The 21,522-nt window shown below is 39.1% G+C and overlaps 1 protein-coding gene across 2 annotated transcripts; it reads right to left on the bottom strand.

Moving 5' to 3' along the window:
• Positions 1-1,164: 1,164 nt before the first annotated feature.
• vps39 (VPS39 subunit of HOPS complex) lies at positions 1,165-20,964 on the bottom strand. Of its 2 annotated transcripts, none has more exons than XM_055057270.1 (24): positions 20,345-20,964; positions 18,436-18,501; positions 18,282-18,346; positions 18,053-18,095; positions 17,527-17,621; positions 16,419-16,517; positions 16,084-16,176; positions 15,545-15,728; positions 13,175-13,295; positions 12,195-12,315; positions 11,955-12,084; positions 11,220-11,362; positions 10,968-11,108; positions 9,988-10,129; positions 8,176-8,262; positions 7,888-7,961; positions 7,546-7,762; positions 6,795-6,923; positions 6,457-6,559; positions 6,184-6,229; positions 5,018-5,167; positions 4,185-4,319; positions 3,762-3,853; positions 1,165-2,827 (listed from the first exon to the last, which is right to left on the bottom strand). In XM_055057270.1, the coding sequence occupies exons 1-24, from the start codon at positions 20,697-20,699 to the stop codon at positions 2,746-2,748; spliced, it is 2,913 nt and encodes a 970-aa protein (XP_054913245.1). In that variant the 5' UTR covers positions 20,700-20,964; the 3' UTR covers positions 1,165-2,745. The 2 variants fall into 2 exon arrangements, with proteins under 2 accessions (XP_054913245.1, XP_054913246.1); XM_055057271.1 differs by lacking the exon at positions 20,345-20,964 and adding an exon at positions 19,263-19,842.
• Between the last annotated feature and the right edge of the window lie 558 nt (positions 20,965-21,522).

The following is a 21,522-nucleotide window of genomic DNA, read 5'->3' as shown; positions in this document are numbered from 1 at the left end:
CGAGCAGTCGGACTGTTGTGATTTTGTTGTCTCGGCTGTCACGCCCCAGTGGAAGGGAGTTAGTTTGTAGGACGCAAGAGCCCCGAGGATGGTGAAGAAATGCTGGGAAGGAAGAAAAGACGAGGCAGAAATGGCTCTCCTCTCGTCGTGGGGCGATAAGAAAGGGTCAAATAAAGTGGAGGGGATTGCGAAAGGATTCGCACCCACTGAATTTGTGGAGAGCAGACCAAAGGAATAGGCGAAAAGGCCTGAGTCCAAAAATCCATCAAAAAACCTCCAATAAATCAAGGAAATGTTTCTTTGTGTTTAAGCCTAATATGTCATTTTATTTATTATTACAGAATTTGCTAAAGTTGCGCTACATGAACAGTTTGTTGCCTTGGTGACTTTATTAAAAGCACAACAGGCTACAACCTCAGCGCACAGAAATAATTAGAAATCTATTTTTTTTTTGTGGTTTTTTTTTTTGGATTTGTTCGAAATGATGGCAAAAAAGCTCAAATATAAACACGTAGTCACAGTAATGTTGTAGCTGTCGACAGGTTAATTCTGTGAATATTTCACGACTTATTAAAAAAGCTCATTTGTGTTGGTCGGTTCGCAGACCCGACTTCTCAGCACCGGCCTCATTCTTTAATAGGGTTGATGTCCGACTCATTACAGAAGCTTAATATTTCTATGTTTTGTCCACATTTTCATACGAGAGACCATTATCTTGTCGGAACGATGAGCAGTCTTGGTTTCCACCGTCAAAGTGGTGCAACGTGCAAATAAAATAATTGGTCTGGATTGGATAAAAATGAACGAAAGTTGACGGACTATGAATAAAAGTGAGGTTTGTCGCCATCAGAACAGTAAATTTAAATGAAGAAACGTCAAATACTCTGTCAGAATTATGCCAGGAAAAGTGAAAAGTCACTTTTACAATTTGTGTGGTTTGAAAAAAAAAAAGATCACAAATTTAAATTGAAGTACTTGGCTCCTATTTTTAAATGTAACTGAAGTTGTATGTTGCAACTTGATACCTACCCGACAAATGAAATAATTCAAATGCATCACCAGAAGTTGAAAGTATTGATTTTCATGCCAACAAAACATATTTCATACACATTCCTCTAAAGTGAAAGACCCCTGGAAAAAAAAAACAAACAAAAAAAAAAAACATCCATTTGCATGCTTTTTATTTTTCAATAAAGAAAACTGTTCTGCTTCCCGCGCTGCTCACTGAAGAAACAGTCAGCAGACACGTTTCCAGAACAACGTCGCCTTCAAAATGCAGACATCCACCATTTCTCTTTAAAGTTTAGTATCATCCCAGTATTGCAAAAGCAGAATCAAAAAGACTTAAAGTGCGGGTCGTTCATTTTCGATCTGAGCGATGGCGACCTTTTGAAAGAAGAGTCCACAAAACGTTCAGCTTCCAATTGAACGCTTGAGACAGCGAAAGAAGTCTGGAGTGAATACTGCTACAGTTTTAAAACCGATTTATAACCACTGGGGTTATTGAAGAAGAGTCTTTTTTTTTGGTGTGTTTTGTAGAAACAGTCCAGACCTAAATATGTCGCATTCACTGTAACAGATAGCAATTAATGATAAAAAGACGGCGACTATTTATATTGCAGGAGCAGGAATAAACGGTAACACTTTATTATGTCATGTCAATCATAAGACTGATATAACAGCTGTCATGAACGTTTATGACTGTAGTCATGAAGCGTCATTTGGTAAATAATGAGACTTTTTAGACAAAGTTTACACTTTTGATTGACTTTTAATGTAAGTGTCAATGCAATTCTGCATATAAATGTAATTATTTACCAAATAATGCCAAGTTGACACTTTTAATGACACTTTTAATGCAAACCTGCATTAAAAGTGTCATTTACCAAATGGCTCTTTATGACAACAGTCATAAATATTCATGAAGACTTCTTCGTGTTCATAACCGTGTCCTGTCGGCCTTACGCACACCCCTTCAAATAAAGTGTTACCGAATAAACATTTGGATTTTGATTAATGCACCTGTAAGCCACAAAAAACACAAATGTTTAAACATAACAGTGGATGTCGTTGGGTAAGAACTGAGGATTGACCTATGAATAATATTAAATGGACACTATTCAATAGAAAACACTATCGTCTGTTATATTCACAACAAAACGTTATGAGTGACATCTCTTTTCATTGTACAATCCTGAGAGTCACAGAAGGCATTTAACAGTACTGTAGCACTCAGTATGGCATATCGAGGCGTGTTTGAGGCCCACGATGAGTTACAGTAGTGGAGGGAACGTGAAAGCCAAACGAAAACAATGAAAAACTAATAATAAACTGCAGTAATCAGAGATAGCACGCTTACTTCTGCAATCCCAGCTTCCAGGGCGCTGTGCCTGTAGGCAGCAAATCCTTTATGTGGTCACAGTGGCACCTGCTTCTGGATTGTCTTGATCGATGGATCTTTCTTACTCTCTCTTTCATTCTTCATCTCTCCGTCCCCATTGAGCGTCTCAGGACGTTTTCCTGTTTCTTCATGCATGCCGAGAGGGGGGAAACTTCAGCACTGCTCCAGTTCTGCTCTGTGGCAGCAGAAGGGCATAATAAACCAACGCTGCAGTCCTTCAAACATATTTCCAATTCCAACATGGCCGAGCGCCGAAGCCCGCAGCAGGGAATGAGGAGTGTGTGTGTGTGTGTGTGTGTGGGGAGGACGAGGGGGGGGCGGTTCGTCAGTGTGAGAAGAGGATTTTACTGCTCAGTGGGACACACGCTGCGATCTTTGCAGCAGAAATAGTGAACCACCACGCCGTTGGGATACCTGGCAAACGCACTGAAAGACAACCAGAGGATTTATTATTATCCTTCCATTCCAAGCGTCACTAAAACTACAAAAACTGAATGTAACCTGAAAGGACTACTACTGTGCTTAATAAAAGTTAGCTCCGCTCCTCCAGGAAGTTGCGACTATTAGAACTATTAAAGGGAACGTATTATGCACAACTCATTGTTTTCTACTTCCATCCGGGGTTCTACTCCTCCTAAGAGCAGTCCAAGCACTTAAAAACAAACTGAAGAAAAAAAAAAAAACACCCACTCCTTTTTGGCAGTAAATGCAAAATAGCACAATGGCTGCTGGGAAAAAAACAAGCATTTTGTTGTTGACTAAATATTTAGAAACCGCTTGATGCGTTCTTGTTGCTTGTACGGAAGGCTCCACCTTTGCTTTTCAAAGATGTATGGTTGTGTAATTGCACGTCTGTTTCTGTAAACAGACTTTAAAACATCTCATTCTAAAAGGAGCAGAAGAAAATCTCACTATCTAAGAATTACTTTGTGCAAAAAGAAAAAATCTAAAATGTAATGAGCATGTTTTGCATAGACCAGTTCAAGGAAGCACAATAGGTCACATTTAATTCAAGTTCACTCATCAGTTGCAATTTTTCCACAAATCTGACCAACGTCCTCCAACATGGTCGCTTCTAACATGATTTCTGGGGAATCCAGGAGGGATTTTATCGATTGATGAAACTGACAGTGTTTTTTTTTAATTGCCCGGCGTGACACATGGAATAAGACAACCTTTCTTTCATCTGACATTCCCACACCATCATGCATCCCAAAAAGTCAGTAATTTTAGGCCACACACAAAAATAAATAAATAAATAAATAAAAAAAAATAAAAACATCGCAACATCCTGGAGGGAGATCAGAGCCCTTGATTTTTCTCTTATTTTCAAATATTACTAACACAAAACTCATGTTACCTGTTTCCTATCTTCTTCTTACAGACTCTGCAGGTTTTTTCTTCTGTTATGACACATTTAACCTGCTGGTGGAAGATTCGTTCTTCCTGCACCTGAGAACAGACACAAAATCAGCTTTAACATCTTTTCCCCAAACATCTTTCAGCAAGACAAAAAAAAAAAATGGAGAAAAGAACAACCATCCATCAGATGACATCATCCCAAGAAACATCGATGTTTCAGCATAATGAAGAATCCCCTGAATGATCTACACCAGAAAGTTTTCAAGTATTGTGTAAATGTCCAATCCCTTCAGGATTTTCTTTAACAGAGTATCAGATTCTGTTCTAAAAAGGCCCCCAGGAATAAGCCTGAACAAAATCTCTCTGCTAAGGCATCTCACTATCAGTCGGGTCTGCTATAAAGACATTTCCCAGATCTCACCCTGAGGAACTCGGCCTGCAGCAGACTCTTCAACACCTGGTTGCAGCGTTTCATTTGGGCCTTCTCCTCCAGGACGCTCTCCAGGAAGACCTTAATCTCCCGGATCTGAGTGTTTGCTGGGAGCAGATTGATAGCCTGGAGAAACGGAGGCCACAAAAAATACGGGTTTAAAAAAACAAAACAGGTCAACGATTCAAAAACGTGACATGGGAAAAGAGACACGCTGCGAATCTTGCCAAGTATTTTTGGTCGAGTTCCTAGTGCAAATATTTTGGTACACTTGAAATGAGACAAAACTAATTACTAGCTAACTTTTCAGCAAGCTAGCTAGTTTTAAGTGAATAATTCGTTAATATTGATGAAAAACTACTAGTTCCACTGGCAGATTATTTCAAATAAAACTTTTTGTTCAGTGAAACAATCTGCAGTGGAACAGTGGGCTTTCCATCGATGTTAAGGAATTTATTGACTTTAAAAGAAGCTAGCTGATTGAAAAGGTAGCTAGTAAGCTAGTTTAGTCTCATTTCAAGTGAACCAAGATGTTTACAACTTCACCAAAAAAACCTGATAAGATGTGGTGTTTTTGCAGTGCATAGGTTGTTTTCCTAATCCATGGGGTCTTAATGATTGAAAAGACATATTACTGAGTGAAATTCTGGATAAATTAGCGTCGATGCTGCATGTACATCTTCTGAAGAATTAGGGCAAAAAAAAAAAAACAACCCAAGGCTGTATCTCAAGTTTGTTACTCAAGCCTCTATCTTTTATTTATGGCAAAAGTTCTGAACTGAAGTGCAAACTAGAAAAGTGCAAAATGTACAAGAAGTGATTACCTTAGTGGTGTTGAGCTTGCTGTGGTGCAGCTCCAGGACATGCAGAGCTGCCTGCAGGTTGGCCTGAGGCTCAGTGAGCTCCATCTTAATGGGCCCCAGGCAGTGGGCGTCAGGGGGAGACAGGTACATGCGCAGCAGGGACAGATAAACCTGCGAGGCAGAGTCACAGCACTTCAATCTTCCCTACATTCAAGCTCTGTCTTGTTTTAGCTCAATTCAATCAGAATAAACGAGCTACGGAGGAAGACACTGAGGTTTTACTTTTAGATCATTCGAGCAGCAAACGAGACAGAGAAAGTGAGAGGACTTTCAGAAGATAACAGGAAGGCAGAGTTGCTCTGCTTTATCATTTTCTGAAAATATTGGACTAGTTTTGTTAGATTTTAAGAGACTACTCTCTCTAAAACATGCTGAGTGATGTCGTTTCTGCTTCATGTAATGAATACAGAACATCCAGGAAGACTAGAGAAAAATTTGAACTTTTATTTTTATGAAAAGATATTTTAAAAAGTCAGCTAAAATCAACATCAACAGGTTAGAACTTCATCAGAAGTTACCCTCATTTTCTGCACCTACATTTATATTCAGTTATTAGTGGGACAAAGAAAAAACACAAAGAGACTGAAGAAAATGTTTACCATTGGAATATAAAGTATTTAAGCTCTACTTTACTAAAACACCATTTATAAACTTTTTTCCCAGCCTGTAGAGAAACTCATTCATTTCTTGCCTGTGATTAATTAAGATGTTTTTCTTATTATCTCTGAAAAAAAAGAAAAATAATGTATTGACATTGTGGTACAGTGCAATATTTGCAATGTCATCTGCAAACATTACGACCAGCCTGATTTTTCAACCTGTGAAAGTTGAAGGGTCTCAGAGCAGATCCCTGATGACCTTCAAACCCATCTGTGACTCCCACAGCACACCTCATCACCGTCTTCCTCCTCTCTCATTTCCTTCACTCCCTAACTCACTAGCTCTCATCCAACATCCCTAACAATTGGACTGAACACCAACAGCCAAGTTATAAATGTAATTCTTTGAGCTTTAGTTTATATACTAGATTTCTCCTGTTTCGAAAGATGTGCTGTAGTTTCTCTGCTGTGATGATGGCGTTTATTGCAGAATGTGATAAAAACAACGGCAAAAACAAAAGTACTTACATCTTTGTTTCCTTCCACTGAACTGTTATAATGCCGGTGGCAGTATCTATACGATGAAAGAAGAGAAAATCATCATCAAGGTCTCAAAGACCCAAAAAATGCTCATAGTTACAACAGTTCAAATGAGTCATCCGCTCTTATAATTCACAGAAAGAAATTTGGCAACAAAGTGATTCAGAATCAGTAGACATTTGCTCATCTTAATTCCAGCGAGCGCTCAGAAGGCTGCTGTTGTTTGAGGTGGGGCGAGGCGGCGTTTGCACAGGTACTCACTCTTCGGCCATGCGGGTGTCGTTCAGGACGTGAACATATATGAAAAGCGCCTGCTCGTGTTTACCCATGCGACCCAGGAGCAGAGCCCGTTCCTCCAGCAGCCCTTCCAGATGCAAAACAAGGAGAACAAGGTCAGCGAGGCAGCCGAAGACTGGCGGCCTGCAGCGCTACATTTTTCTAAGATACTCTGAGCAGAAATAATGGGAAACACTTGAAACTTTACTGCTGTTCAATATGTAATCTTATATAACTTGTGTTTTTATATGTGTAAAAAAAAAGGCTTTGAAATGAATTAACACATTTTCAGAAGCGGCAGAGCTTCGGGGAACATTTCCTACCATCAAATGGGAAGTCGCTGATGAGTCTGGCAGATTCATAGCTGGTGGAAATATCCAAAAAAGTCAGCAGCTTGTTCCTGAACTCTCCCAGTTCACCTTGCTCCTGGCCGGCAGGAACGGCAGAAACCCCTACAGACAACAAAACCAATCTCATCAGCACAGTTAGTGAGACGATGGACATTGAAAAAAAAAAACGATCAGACGTTAAGAATTTTAAATGACCGTAAACTCCCTTTTTTTTGTTGTTGTTTTTTAGAATATCTGCTGATTATGGCGTTTTTGATAAAGTAAACATAGCAAATGTGTTATTTATAGTGCAGTTATGCATTGAGCAACACATGGAGGTACCCGACGCCAACACAGTCTGTCTGTAAAAACTTAAGATGCGTATTTGTTGACCCATTCTAATCACGATAATCCCTGAAAGAAAAGTCGTATCTCATGTTATGGCTTGATTAATGGAGACAAAGCAATGAACCCTTTACTGCCAGCAGTTTGTTTAATCTGCTACTTTTAATCTCTTTTCTAACACTAGAGGGCAATCATGCATATAGGAACATTTTACTGTGTTAAAGAGAAAACTTGCTCTCTAAATGTACAGACTTTCCATTTATCAATGCATAAATGACAGGACAAGTACCTCAACTTTGAATGTCTGTTTGTGTCATCCTACCATTAAAAAGAATGACACCATCTTTGGTTGAAAGTGAAATTGCTCAGATTGGATAAACAACCCCCGCCTCCAACAAACCTTCTGGCAGTGAGTTGAGGTACTGCTTCATCAGGCCTTGTACCCTGCTCAGATACAGCTGAATAAGCACATTGTGAAACTCGGGGCCCTTCTCGTCCCACACATAAATGATGTGCTCCAAATACGGGACGGCCAGCTCCACGAAGCCTTCCTTCAGGAACTGCAGCACTTTGTCTCTGGGCAAAGTCTCCACCTCGGGCAGATCTTCAGTGAAGATCTAAAGAGGAGGAGACAGTTTCAAAACAAGCCAATGTAAAAAAAAACAACAACAAAAAGAACCCAACAACAACAAAAAACAAGATATTTAAGTAACTTGAATTTCCTATTAATTTGTTTGCTCACTTTCAAGCCGTCCTCAGGACAGATTTTAAGCACCCAGGGAGAAAACTCCAAGATTATCCCCAGATTCTCTGATCCTGTGAGTGAGAAAAGTTCACAAGGTGGGGAATTACAAACAGTTGAATGTTGTTCAGTTTATTTTTCTTCCACTTCTTGATATCGCCATACTTCATGTCCATCACATAAAATCCCAATAAAACGCGCCCAACATTGCGGAAGCAACATGAAAAACACTTGGAGAATTTCAAGAGGTACAAATCCTTTAAACCAGTCAACCCGGCTGAATCTCACCCAGTCGTTGGAGGTACTGGACGGTTCGCTCATGACCTTTCAGAGGAGAGTTGGCCTTGGTGGATTGGTCCAGCAGGACCTGCAAGGCTGAAACAGAGCAAACAAAGTGAGAACAACAACATGGATGACAGGACAGCGGGAGGGAACGCGTGATTAGTGGTTTATACGGCACAGCAGGATGCCGTGTTTGTGACATAATCCAGCACATCCACAACGTTAGCTGGTGGCTACAAACAGCTGCTTTTAATTCAGAGGTAAACTTGAGCAGCGTGACATCACAGGCATAAATCAGGGCAGGCCAATTAGGACCAGCTGCGCCCGCAGCGTCCAGAATGGGCCGAAACCACTAAGAGCAAACCGCTGTGATTCAAGGAGGAAAGCTGTTCTGGCCGCGTAGCCTCACAGAGCTGATTCCCAAACCCCAAAGGATTCGGCTTTGTTACGAGCAGCTAACCGGTGCCTGGCGATGTTCTCCATCCGTAATGGACCAACTGGGCTTATAATGGCTGCATTGTGCAACTCTGAGCAGATATTTGAAGAAATGATCGGATCTGGGGCCAAATGAGACGGCAGCTGACAAACATGGAGCAGGCTGACATTGAAACCGCTAATTTAAAACCCGAGTCTCAAAGAAAAAAAAGTAGATGATGAAGCGGATCACTTGTTCAGCTTTCCACTGTCAAGCTGAACAGTTTATTTGCTGTGGCAAATAAACGACACAAAACAACTCAGACTGGAACGACAGCTATACTTCAGCTGACTCATAGTAACTTTCACATTTGAATAAAACATTTTATGTCCTTAATTAAACAAAGACGAGGACTGTAAAAAGTTGATGTTTTAAATGCGTAAATCATAAAAGGTGATTTAGATCTACCGCTCTATTGGATTCCCTTGACTTATCAAAGAGATGGACTTTAATCAGCCAAGGGAATCCAATAGAGCGGTAGTCATTGTTCCACCTTCGTTCTTTCTAGACAGTCCGTAGTAAAACATTTTATTACTGCAAAAGCAAAACAATTTTACAAAGTATTTTTTTGGTCTAGTTCATTGTGCAAATATCAAGTTTTGTATACTTGAAATGAGACAAAACTAACTCATAAGTAACTTTTCAGCAAGATGTAAGAGTTTTTTTTTTTAAAGTAAATAATTTTATAATATTGACAACAACAACAACAAAAAAACGCTTGTTCTATTGGCGGTTTTTTCCACTTACAACAGGAAAATCGTCTTGTTATAAGTTAAATAATCTGAACTAGAACTTTTTCATCAACTCTTTCATCCTGCTGAAAATGTACTTTTAAGCTAGTTTTCCTTCATTTCAAGTGTATCAGCATATTTTTTGTAGAAACCAGACCAAAAATATTCGGTCAAAATTTGTGTTTTTGCAGTGATGGCAATCAGTCAAGCATTTCAGCTCTCAGCCAGAACCAGATTGTTCTGGGCTAGACTTGTTAAAGCTGCATTATGTAATTTTCCATAAAAAGTGTTTTCAATGCATTTGTTGAAACTGTCACCATGTTGTGACTGTACAATATGATTCAGTTAATCTGTGAAAACATTGAGCTCCTCTTCTCCTAGTGCCAACTCAAAACAACCAATCGGGTCAAGGAGGCGGGGCTTAGTGCTGTCAATCACAATCTTGTGTTAAAAAAAAAAAAGATATAAGTCTGTGTGGGAGAAATTGTTCGCTGGGAAACTGTTAGTTTCCGTGAAATAGTGGTGAGAAAAAACACGTTGCTGAAAGAAGTTCTAAGAAGACAAATGGCCACAAGAAAGAAATTTGAGGTGTATCCAGTGACAGCTGCCTACCTTTTTGGTGCAAGCCCTTCTTTTCGTAGAGAATGATAAGCTCGCTGTACTTCTGAGACTTCTTCAGAACGTACTCGCTCTCCTCAATGTGGCAGTGGTTGTTCTCCAGTCGAAGGAGGGGGGAGACGAGGGCCACGTTGGTCTGCAAGGGACAGACGAACAAACAAAAAACAGCGTTTAAAAACCATCACTGCCAATACAGGACACCGGAACGACCTCTGCCTCATCAGATATGCAACAGTTAAACAATCAAAAACACAAAAAAGTTGTTCTGTTGTCATTCTACGGATGCATCTTCCAATTTCATAGCACATCTAAAAGTGAGGTTGTGTTTTGTTGTAGATAAGGTTTTCTTATCTCTACGTCAAGATTTTATGAAGTAGTTTTCAGGTAGATTATCAGTGGACATTAAAATCAGTGTTACTTAATAATAATAAGATTAGAATAATAAGCTGCATCTGAATGAACAAAAATTGACACTGAACACATAACTGTAGTGAAACATGGTGACGGCAGCATCATGGTGTGGGGGTACATTTGTTTTGAGGGGGCTGGAGTGAACGTGCATCTTCTATCAGTAAAGCAACCCTTAACAATCAGCCAGAGTTACAGATTAATGACCCAGTCAAAGTCCAGACCTGAACACAAAACAGAATCTGAAACCAATCTTGAAAAAAGTATCTCCATTTGATCTGACTGACTTTAAGATATTTTACAAAGAAGAAAATAAACAAATCTCTATCAGTAGATATAAAGCTGATCAGGACATCTCCAAATAAAATACTAAAATCAGCAGTGATTGATGATTGTTGCAAATGAACGCTATGTTAATATAAATGTACAAACTGTACGCTGATGCTTGTGGTCATAATGTGACAAAATGTGAAATAATTTAAAAGCGTGTGAAGTGTTTTCCAAAACCATGTGGAATAAATAACCAGATGTAAGTGAATAATTGACAAATGTCACTTTGGTCTTACGTGCAGGTAACATTTGAGCAGCGTGGTGTCGATGATCTGCAGGAGTTTTTTGCGGCTCTTAATAGTCGGCGTTCCTTCCATGAGCGGAGACGTTGTGGACGGGCCGGTGTCATTCAGCTGTTTGACAAGATGACTACGTTTCTTTGAGAACCAGACAAACAAAAGAGTTTTACCACAATTTATATTATCCCAATGTTTAAGGATTTCCACATAGGCAGAGTATTTTATTTAGTGTCTTTTGTAAACACACACCTGGGTGAGGTAATCAATAAGAGCCAGGTGAGCTTTCTCCAGTTCGGCCCCAGACAAGCTGGGCAGAGGGTTGGGGTAATGCAGCTGTTTGCGGTAGTCTGAAGGGAGCAGGTCCGGGTAAAGTCCGATCACATGCGTGGGATCTGCCGGCCACGGAACAAATATGTAAAATGACAAGATTTAAAAAGCATGTACAGCACATTAACGCAATAGGAAAAAAAGAAGGCGGCAAGAATTCTGTATTATCAGCCGTTCAGTGTTTTTTTGTTTTAGTTAAATTTTTACAGAGGATATGTGACGCTAACATATGAGCTCATAAAATACTGTTTCAATAGGAGATATGAAACAGTGACAAAATAATTAGAAATGATGGAATAATTACAAATTTGCATCGAGAATTGATTCAGCAAACGTAAAAACGATCCTTTAAAATTTACAAATAAACAAAAAACAAAGGGAAAAGACAGAGTACTTAATTGATTTGAGTTTTTGGGAAATTGATGCAACTGAGAGTGAGTATGTCTTGGTTTCTATTATTTTCTTGATATTTTACTGACAATTTATCATTTTTCATATTATCTTTGTCAAACTTATTTTTATTTTCTATTTTATCATTTAAATATCTATGCTGTTGTAATTTGGTCGGGTGAGGTTGTTGCATAAATAAAAGTACAGCTGCAGTATGTTGCATAGATTTGACCCGTGTGTGTCCCATTCGTGCTAGAGAAGTCATACCTGTACCAAGTTTCGCAAACACCTGCATGGAGTCATCAAACTTCTTCTGGCAAAACAGATTGAAGGCGTAAAGATTCTGGATGTGATGTATCTGCTGCTTCTTTTCACCATCTGAATCGTCCTTCATTTTCTACAAATGAAACAAACAAACAAAAACTGGATTTCTAGGGTAATTTTATATTCCACAGGTAGGCTGAATTCTCAGGGAAATAAAACGTGAGCTCTGCGGTTCGCGCTTACCGCCAGCTGAAGAGCGAGCTCGAACTGCTTGTCCTGGAGAAGCTGCTGGATCTGGCTGGCTATCGACACCGGCACCAGGCGCCAGACGAAGTGGTTGCTGGCGACGTACACGATGTTTGGCCTGCGAGAGACGGGAAAAAGCATTTTAGCTACAAGCATCGGCAGTAAAGATGAGAAAAACCCTCAAAATAAAATTGTTCTCACTTTACATGAAAAAAAGAAACAAATTGCAGGCCAATGGTTATCAAAATCTACTTTTTACTACCCACCTTTGCATTTATTTTATTATATACAATTCTTCAGGCTCAATGTTTGAGCTCTTGATTGTATTTCTAACTGATCATGAAAGATCGGCTCTGCAAGCGAGCGCCTCAAAACCTGACATGCAGAAACTTTTGATTCCTTTTAATCATGACTCAAAACATGACTGTTTAATTGGAAGAGCCAAAGATTACTTAAATACTTGGCATGTTTCTTTCTTTCTTGTCATTATGTCTTATTTGCTTATGCTTTCCTTGACTTTTTGATGCGTCGTTCCTCTTTGTTTTAGTGCCTTCTTGTTCTGTTTTCTGTACGAATCTTGATATTACTCTGCATTTGAACGGTGATATACAAGTAAATTTAACGTGCAGGTACAAAACGGGAGTAATACGGGATGAAATGGTAACGTGAACATCTGGAATGGGGCAACAAATTGGTGAAGAGGGGGAAAAACACAAACTGACTCAGTCCTCTTCGTTTCTAATAATTGCAGCCTCCAAATTGCAGTGCTTAAAATGTGGTCAATTTAAAAGCCATTATGAGAGTCTCGCAAAACAAATTTATTTCCCATAGTGGAGAAGCACAAATAAAAGCCAGAACATTTACTTGAAAACAGATTATTACAAAAAAGGTCAGTCTACTATGTCAAAATAGACAACAGTTTTTTTTTTCCACTTTTATCATCTCGTCTTGGTTTACGGCTGTGAAGTTGGTCTCACCCTGCTGAGGTGATGAAGCGCGGCCTTTGCAGCTCCACATTCTGCACCAGCAGCCGAGGTTCTAAGGTCCGTATCTCCACGTACCGCGGGAGGACCGCAATGATGTAGGGAGGCTGGTGCTCTGCGGGGATTAAAAGAAATAAAGTTATATTTATTTGTTTGCGTTGAACTGTTTTTTTCTTTCCAAGCTTAAAAGGAAAAACAGGGTTATTACGAGAAAGTTTGTGACCAGGACTAAATGAAACAGAATTTAATGGACCAGGAACTAAGGACACACCGATCCACTTTCTTTACTTCCGAAGTGAATTTATTGCAAATTTAGTAGCTTCACAACACAACTTTTATTTGTTCAGTCAGTGCAGTTAGGAGTATAACAACTAATGTACAATAAATAATTAGCTGACAAAAAGAATAGGTTGACTACCTTGGTCAAACATGTAAAAATGAACTGCAACAAACATTTTAAATGGTCAGAAGAACTCAAAATATAATGTCAAATACACCGTGTTCATATCAAAACAGCAGCTCTGGGAAGGTTTTCTGACATCCTGCAAAGAAATTCAAGCAGAAACTTTCCACAAACTCACAAGTTCAATGGATGCAACAATTGTGCAGGTGACATCAAAGAAGGGATCCTATGTTAACATGTAACTCATGAGAAGAGCATATCAAAATTAGAACTAGAATTTCTTTTAATGTCAGTCTGCACAAACAAAGCACAACAAAATGTAAAAAAATAGAAACTCGAAGTAACACAGAACAGCTGGGATGTGAAGAATAAATAAAATGAACAAAGATCCGGTTTCAGATGGAGATGCTGTGTGCAGAGCAACAACAGCTGTTGGGTAGAAACTGTTTCTTAGTCCGTTTGTTCTCGACTTTATTGCCCTGAAACGGATCAGCGCATCTCTAGTTCAACAACACAAACAAAAGGAATCTCTTTATGGAAATTCATAATCAGTGAGGCTAATTTATCTGCAAATCCAGCTAAAAGGCAACAGTTTTTGTAGATATGATTCACCTTGGGAGAAAAAAAACAACAAAAAAAAAAACCTTCAGGTTGTTTATGGACAGTCGAGCGGTTGAGGCCGGTCCGTTTAAACAGATCTAAAACGGCGCTGCTCGCGTCCGCCTCTGCCTTCCAGCTCTGCTCTGCTCTGTTCTGTATGAGGATGAGGAAATTGAAAGCTGCATAAAACCAGTGCTTGGAGGCTTCATTTCCTCTTGCTGTTTTTCCGTTCTGTATTCCGGTGAGAACAGAAACGCACAGCATCTTAAACAACTACAGAGCTCATCATGGACCCTTAGTGAACTAGTCATGAGGTAAACGCTTCATTTCCCAACACGCGGAAGTCAAAAAATGGTTGCGACAGATAAAAGACAGCTAATCTAGACTACAGCGGAAAAAGAAAAGGGTAAAACTTGAGCAAATACTTGACTTGGGCTTAAATATTACTTGACTATACAGAACAACTCAACAAACAAGCCAGTGGATGAGTTAAAAAATAAAACTACCATGTAGAAAATTGCTCAAAAAATATTAAGTATTAGGCATTATTAAAAATGCTGAAATTTTTTAAATCATCTGAATAGAGTTTAACAGTAGGAATTTGAGTCTGGACAAAATGGACTTAAAGTTTTGTCACAATATTTTATGTTAATATTGAGATAAAAAATAAAAGTGATAGAACCGTCCATTGCTTTTTTTTTAGGAAACTGTGATTGCAACTGTGTGCTACAGCAATTATGGTCCCACAGAAACAAATACTGCTCTTGAAAAACATTTCCATTTGTAACACACTTCTTTAGGACACTCTATCTACATACAGTGTGATTTCAACTAATCCTTGTTTCGCAGAACAATTGTGTTTACACTGACTTCATAATTTATTTTATTGGTTATTTCTGTTGTTTTTGTTTAATTACTTGGGATATTTAAAATGTCTTCTTGTTTCAGAGTTAAATCTTGGTAAGTATTTAGAGCTTGATGATGTGTTCTTGTATTATTATGCCATTACTTACTTGAAACTGGTCTCAAAAACAACAATATTATCGTTTATCGCAATAACCTCTGGGATAATTTATCATCCAGCAAAACTTGTTACGGTGACAGGCCTCTCCCTGGCTTTCAAATATGTTTACAAATTAAAACCTGAAAAGTGAGGTATACATTTGTATTCATCCACTGTGAATTTAGTAGTTGCTGTTTGGTAGTTGCAGTCCATTTAGGTATGGCTGTTTTTTTGTAGTTTTCATTTCTTATTTAAGCCACATAGATCTCTTTTCTGAGATCTTGTGCATGACTTCGCCTTTTGCCGTCTCTTCTGATTAAAGTCAAGCATATGTCAATGCTGGGGAATTACTCCTTACCCATGGCGATAGGAATATCGGTCCAGTTCAGGGCGCACTTCTGGGTGCAAACTCCTTCTTCGTTAAGCACCACGGTGAGGTCGTCCTGCCCAACAGCCACCTTCCCATCAGCCAGCGGGGCAACGAGAGGCTCCAACTGTTTCCCAGTGGGGAACAGCTCCTTGATGGAGCCGCGGCCATCCAGCTGGTTCGCAGCAAACAGAGTCCAAATGTGAGATTAGACCAACAAGCAACCGATTTCATTCAAATATAGACATAACCTGTGAAAGATCTTACAAAATCACCATAAAATCAAAAATATGATGAGAAAGAAAGGCACATATCAGCTCATCCATTGCTAAACACCTCAGATACAAACATATTTGGTGAAGTGCCGTGGTTTTTCATAGAGTAACCAGACAAATGTTACTAAACATTCTTAATCTAAGAACGTTTAGATTGAACATTTGACTGAACATCCTAGGATGTTCAGTCAACTCTCCTGAGAACTCATTTCACTCGCAAGACAAATCGCTGAGGTGCTTTTCACTAAGACATACCCGAATGAGGTAATAGTCCCGTTTGAAGCCAACACAGATGGAGTTTTCACACCAAGCCATGGACTTGGGAACATCTGGCACACCCAAGTCGCCCTGAGAAATGGAAACAAAAACAACGAGACGCCAGAATGCAGTGAAGTCAAAGGGGGCTGTGTGGAAAATTGAAACTTACATTACACGCACAGGCGCGCGCGCGCACACACACACACACACACACACACACACACACACACACACACACACACACACACACACACACACACACACACACACACACACACACACACACACACACACACAGGCGACTCACTGGGGTTTGATGAAATTTAATTTACCTGCAGCTCATGGAACTCTCTATCTTTCCAGTAATACAGCTGAAGTTTCCTTTTCACCGCTACACACATTCTGAGGCTCTCTTCTCCGGAGCTCGATTGCTGAAGATTCAAAAATATATACATAATGTTTAATTTGACACTAAAAAAGCCACAAATGGTGGTTACTTTATATAAACGCTTCAATTTTTTGGATGGAGGACAGCAGATTAGTTCATTTCAGTAAATTATGAAATGTGTTACAACTGTTGCGTGGCTTTTTTTTCCTCCCTCACATTTTTACCCTCCATATTTTGTCTCACTAATGGTTCTGCTTTCAGGTTCCCACTTGGCACAAAGGATTCACGGTTTATCGTGTTCAAACTTCCTTTTCTACACACACCGAGAACATTTTGACTACTCTGACAGCCATGAACTAATAATCCTTACGAAAAGCTTCAAACTGAAGCTAAAATGAAAAACAATCGACAAATAAAAAGATAATTTGCAGTCATTAAAAAACTATTCATAGACCTCAAACTGATTGACAAAATGCACTGCATGTTATTGGTATTTCAAGTGACAGTTACATTTAACTGTCAAATATAAGAGAAATGATACATTTCTTTCTAAACTTTATACAAATAAAGTTCTGAAATCATTCTCCATTAAGCTTCTCATCAACCTTGGTTTGCTTTCATGTCCCTGCCTCTACAGCATGGTGCTGCCACCACCATGACTATGGAGGCTGTGTGTTCAGGTGTGCAATAGTTTCTACACTCTAATTTCTGACAGCACTCCTGAAAAATGTGAAAAAATAGTTATAATGTTTTACAACCAAACGCTGCTTTGAGCTTTTGCATAAGTTAGTCTTTGGCCGATGTGCGTTAATTGATGATCATGATGCTGTTTGTTGAGTAATGTCCTGGGGGCAACAGGGGGAATCAACATAAAACACCAACAAAACACAGAAAAGTTGTGTTTTTAATGGCAAAAACAAACAAACAAAAAAGTTTAGATCCACAGTTTCTGGTATGCAGCTGCTTTTGCAACATTTTATCTCCAACCAGCTACATAATGTGTTCGAATAAACCAGAGTTGAAGAGCTGAAGCCAGAGAAACTTTAACTGACCTGCAGGTCACATGCAAACAGCGTGGTTCCTTTGGCCTTAGACACCACAGTGATCTGCTGGAAGGTCAGGAGGTCATGGACGTGGATGTTGTTCTCTGGAAGGCACGAAGGAGGTTTAAACAACTTGTGCAAACAATTTTGTTGCACCTCCAAAGAAAAATGCAAAAAGAACAACTTTTTTTTGGTTGGACTGGTGCCCCCAACCTTTAACAATAATAATAATAATAATAATTTCCAACACAAACATGGCAATTATGAACAAAATATTGCCGTTAGATACGTAATGTTGTGGTGGTAAAGAAACTGCAAAAACATATTGTTGCACTTTAAAGCTGTGGCAGGGAAGCTAAATAAAAAAAAGTTAGGTGCGCCAGTGCAAAAAGTTAGTCTGGAACCATGCACACAGCAGTCTTAATCTCAAATTTTTAGAGACTATTTTTAAGTCAATAAGCAATAAAACAAGAAAACGGATGAACTTCACATTTATGACGAATAAATAGTAGGTAAATATGATGCCAAAACTTACCCAAAAGACTGACGAGAATTTTATACTGAGAGACGACATACAGCTGGAGAAAAAGAAACAATAATGATGTTAAAATGCTTTTTAAACTGAACTCAACGAACCACAGATTATTTAAAAACATAAAAAACAGATTTATTTAGAATGCTACACATATGCACGAAGATGCCTGATGCTTCCTCACGAACTAAACAACTCATTTGTTCTGGCGTTGTTCCCAGTTTTCTCTTACCTGTTGAATTTTCTTGGAGAAGTTTTTATTAGACTTTTCCAAAGTCACCTCAAACCGGTTGGTGGCTGAGGAGAAAACAAATTAGGCATATTTCCCACTAACACTTTAAAAAATGTATATCAAAAGTAAACCTCCAACACTCAGTCTGTTTTACCTGCATCCTTCTTGATTCTGTACAGGAGAAGATGTCCTGGTTTTGTTCCAACAAGCAGCCAATCCTCTGCAGGGGCAAACACAGGGACAAAGTTTGAAATATAATGAGTTTTAAAACAGAATGTCAGTCTACGAAAAGTGGACCTGTTTTTTTTTTCCACGTGTTTTTTTAAGTTATAGAGCAAAAAATTAGACATGTTTTGATTTTTTTTCTTCTCTAAACTCTAAACATTTTGAGTGCATCCGTAAGTTGATCTGTGAGACGGAAACAGGATTAAAGCAAAGTTAAACTGTTGGCGGAAATACCTCCCAAAAAATATGTATATCATGACGCAAAACAACAATATTAAGCCTAACAGCTTAACAGAAAATCAACTTTACAACAGCGTTTAAAATCAGGGCCAACTTTTTGATTTGACAATGTTTTGTGTGTATTAGCAAGGACAGAAAACAAAAAAGTTTTACAATTACAGGGTCAGACATTATTCTGGAACAATCTTCTTATCCAAAGTTGAGTATCAGGCACACCCTTTTTATAAGTGAAAATTATTTTTATTTTTAAAATATTTGTATTTGTTACATAGTTGCTGTAGTAGTTCAACAGTTTTTGTTAACTTTTCCAACTTTTTCTTTATTTCAACAACAAAACAAAAAAAATGTATATTTTTATTATTATAAAAAATGTTTTTTGAGGTTATTTATATTCCTCACTCCTTTCCCAGACTTCGTATTCATACTGTGGCATCCATCCCAGCCTGAGAGATGTGAGCTGGGACACTCGGGACATAAAACCCACAGAGGGACAATAACCCTCTGGAAGATACTCACCCCACGCAGCAAGACAGTCGATCTGAAGAGGAAGCTTCTCTAAAATAGGCACTGGCTCATACGCGTCGTGCATCTTGAAGCGGTTTTGCTGACTCTCTTACACAATGTTTCTGCTGGGTAAATTGCCAGACAACAGCTGACGAGTCTTTCAGGGTGATGCAGCTTTTTAAGTCGCCATTAAACGCCGGCCGACCAGTTCCATGTGTCCAGAACGACCGTAGAAATTGCAGTCTGGTAAATCCTGGTATTCTCGGACAAATATGACAAGCGAACACTTGGGGTGATAGCCAGCTGTCGCCCCAACCAAACCATAACAACAGCTGACTGTTAGCGAGCTAGCTCAGAAGTTAGCTAGCAACAGCTAGTGGTGAGCATTGTTTTCTTTCAGTGAAAAGCGAGCCGAGGCCGCCATCTTTCTAAAAGACCCAAAGTAGCCGCCGGTGACAACATACACCCAATAATCGACGCAATAAAACTGAGAGTAGCAGCTCAGTTTTTAACTTCCACTGTTGCTTCTCGCCGCTTCCTCACTGTTGACAGCTGCGCGAGCGTTTGACAGGCACGTGACTGAACTCACGAGGACCGAATTAAAGGGGCAGTGGCTTTTATTTCTCCCTCCACCACAACTAAAGACAGCAAGAAGATTATTCACAAGGTGACCTTAAATTATTTATATATTAAATTTGATACTTGTAGGAATTAAGAATATTTTTTTCAAATATTTTATACTTTATTTTTTCAAATATATTATCTGTATGCCAGGAGGCCTGCCTGTGCCATCAGCAATAATATTTAGCTAAATATAATAATTTAGCAAAAATAACTTTTGCTTCATTCTTTGTTTCTTAATTTTAGCATAGAAAATTAAGAAAGAAATTAAGAACACTTAAGTGTCAATGAAACTGATTAACAGTCACGCGGCAAAAAACTAAGAAGGGAGGAGTTTACCGCTTGGAGAGCAAAGCGGGATGAACAATGATGAACACTGATTCAAAAAACCTATCCATTCATTCATCCAACCAAACAACGCTTTCACTCACACATTCACGCACTAAGGATAGTTGAGAAGGAGGAATACTTACCGTTTTGCAATGTTTTAGAGTGCGGGGGAAACCGGAGTACCCGGAGGAAACCCGCGCAAGCACAGGGAGTAACATGCAAACTCCGTACATTCTGAAGGTTCCGAGCTGGTCTTGAACCCGGACCCTCCGGACTGCAAGGCTCAGCGCTACGAGCTGCGCCACTGTGCTGCCCAGTATATTCCAAGGCTCCTATTAATATATCTTTGTAGCTTTTGACGTCACCGCCATTCTTTCCTGAAAACGTAGAACAAACATCCATCCGGGGTCTTTCCTCGTCATCATCCGGGTCTTTCCACATGACTTCCGGTGACAACAACAGCACTTGTGTGTTGCCCATGAATACAGTAGCTGTCATTTACTACGCGCTCACAGCGGAATTAAAAGCAGCTATCTATCACTTCCACCTCGTTACAGCGTCACTTTGTTTCACTGACACCAACACCACCATCGAACTAAAATGGACATGAACTAAAGTGAGATGGTGTCACGAACACAATATGGACATAAAACATATCTCGCTGGCTGACCCTTCCTCTCCAGGTAGAAATGAGGTTATTAAATCAATTCTTAAACTTAAACGACCTTTCTACAGTCACTTGCTAAAGCTACGCTAACATATCGCAAGCGTCTCTGGTTACCTAGCAACATGCTGGATTCCACTTCCTATTTTGACCTTTCAGAATAAGAGTGGTGATAAAAAAATATATAAAGAATACAAAATAAAACATGCAAACTAAAACTATGGCAGTGAAAGCAGCATTTATCTGACGTAAAAATGTAGACTGGTTGGAATCTTGTTTTCACTAAACTCCTTAACAGTCACCCGGCAAAAACTGATAAAGAGGCTCTGTGGAAGGAGTTTCCCTAGTTAACTGAATTTATGAGGAATAATTTTACCACGATAAGTTGGTCCTTCATAAAGAAAGAAAAATATTAATGGATTAAAAAAAATATTAGTTGGGCTGGACAAACGACTGGACAATTATGACAAGATAAAAGTGTAGAAGACGTCAGTACGCATGCGTGATTGGATGGAGAAAATCACACCAATTCATGGATGGACAAATAAATGAATGGATGGAGAGACAACGAAACGGACACGTTTGTGAATATATTCTGTGATGGATGAACATTTTAGACCACAGTAAATAAAGACTGGAAATACAGATATTACTTTA

Source organism: Poeciliopsis prolifica, unplaced genomic scaffold (assembly GCF_027474105.1).
Source record: "Poeciliopsis prolifica strain line A6 unplaced genomic scaffold, Auburn_PproV2 SCAFFOLD047, whole genome shotgun sequence".
NCBI classification, from domain to species: domain Eukaryota; kingdom Metazoa; phylum Chordata; class Actinopteri; order Cyprinodontiformes; family Poeciliidae; genus Poeciliopsis; species Poeciliopsis prolifica.
This window is presented reverse-complemented; position numbering and strand designations above follow the sequence as displayed.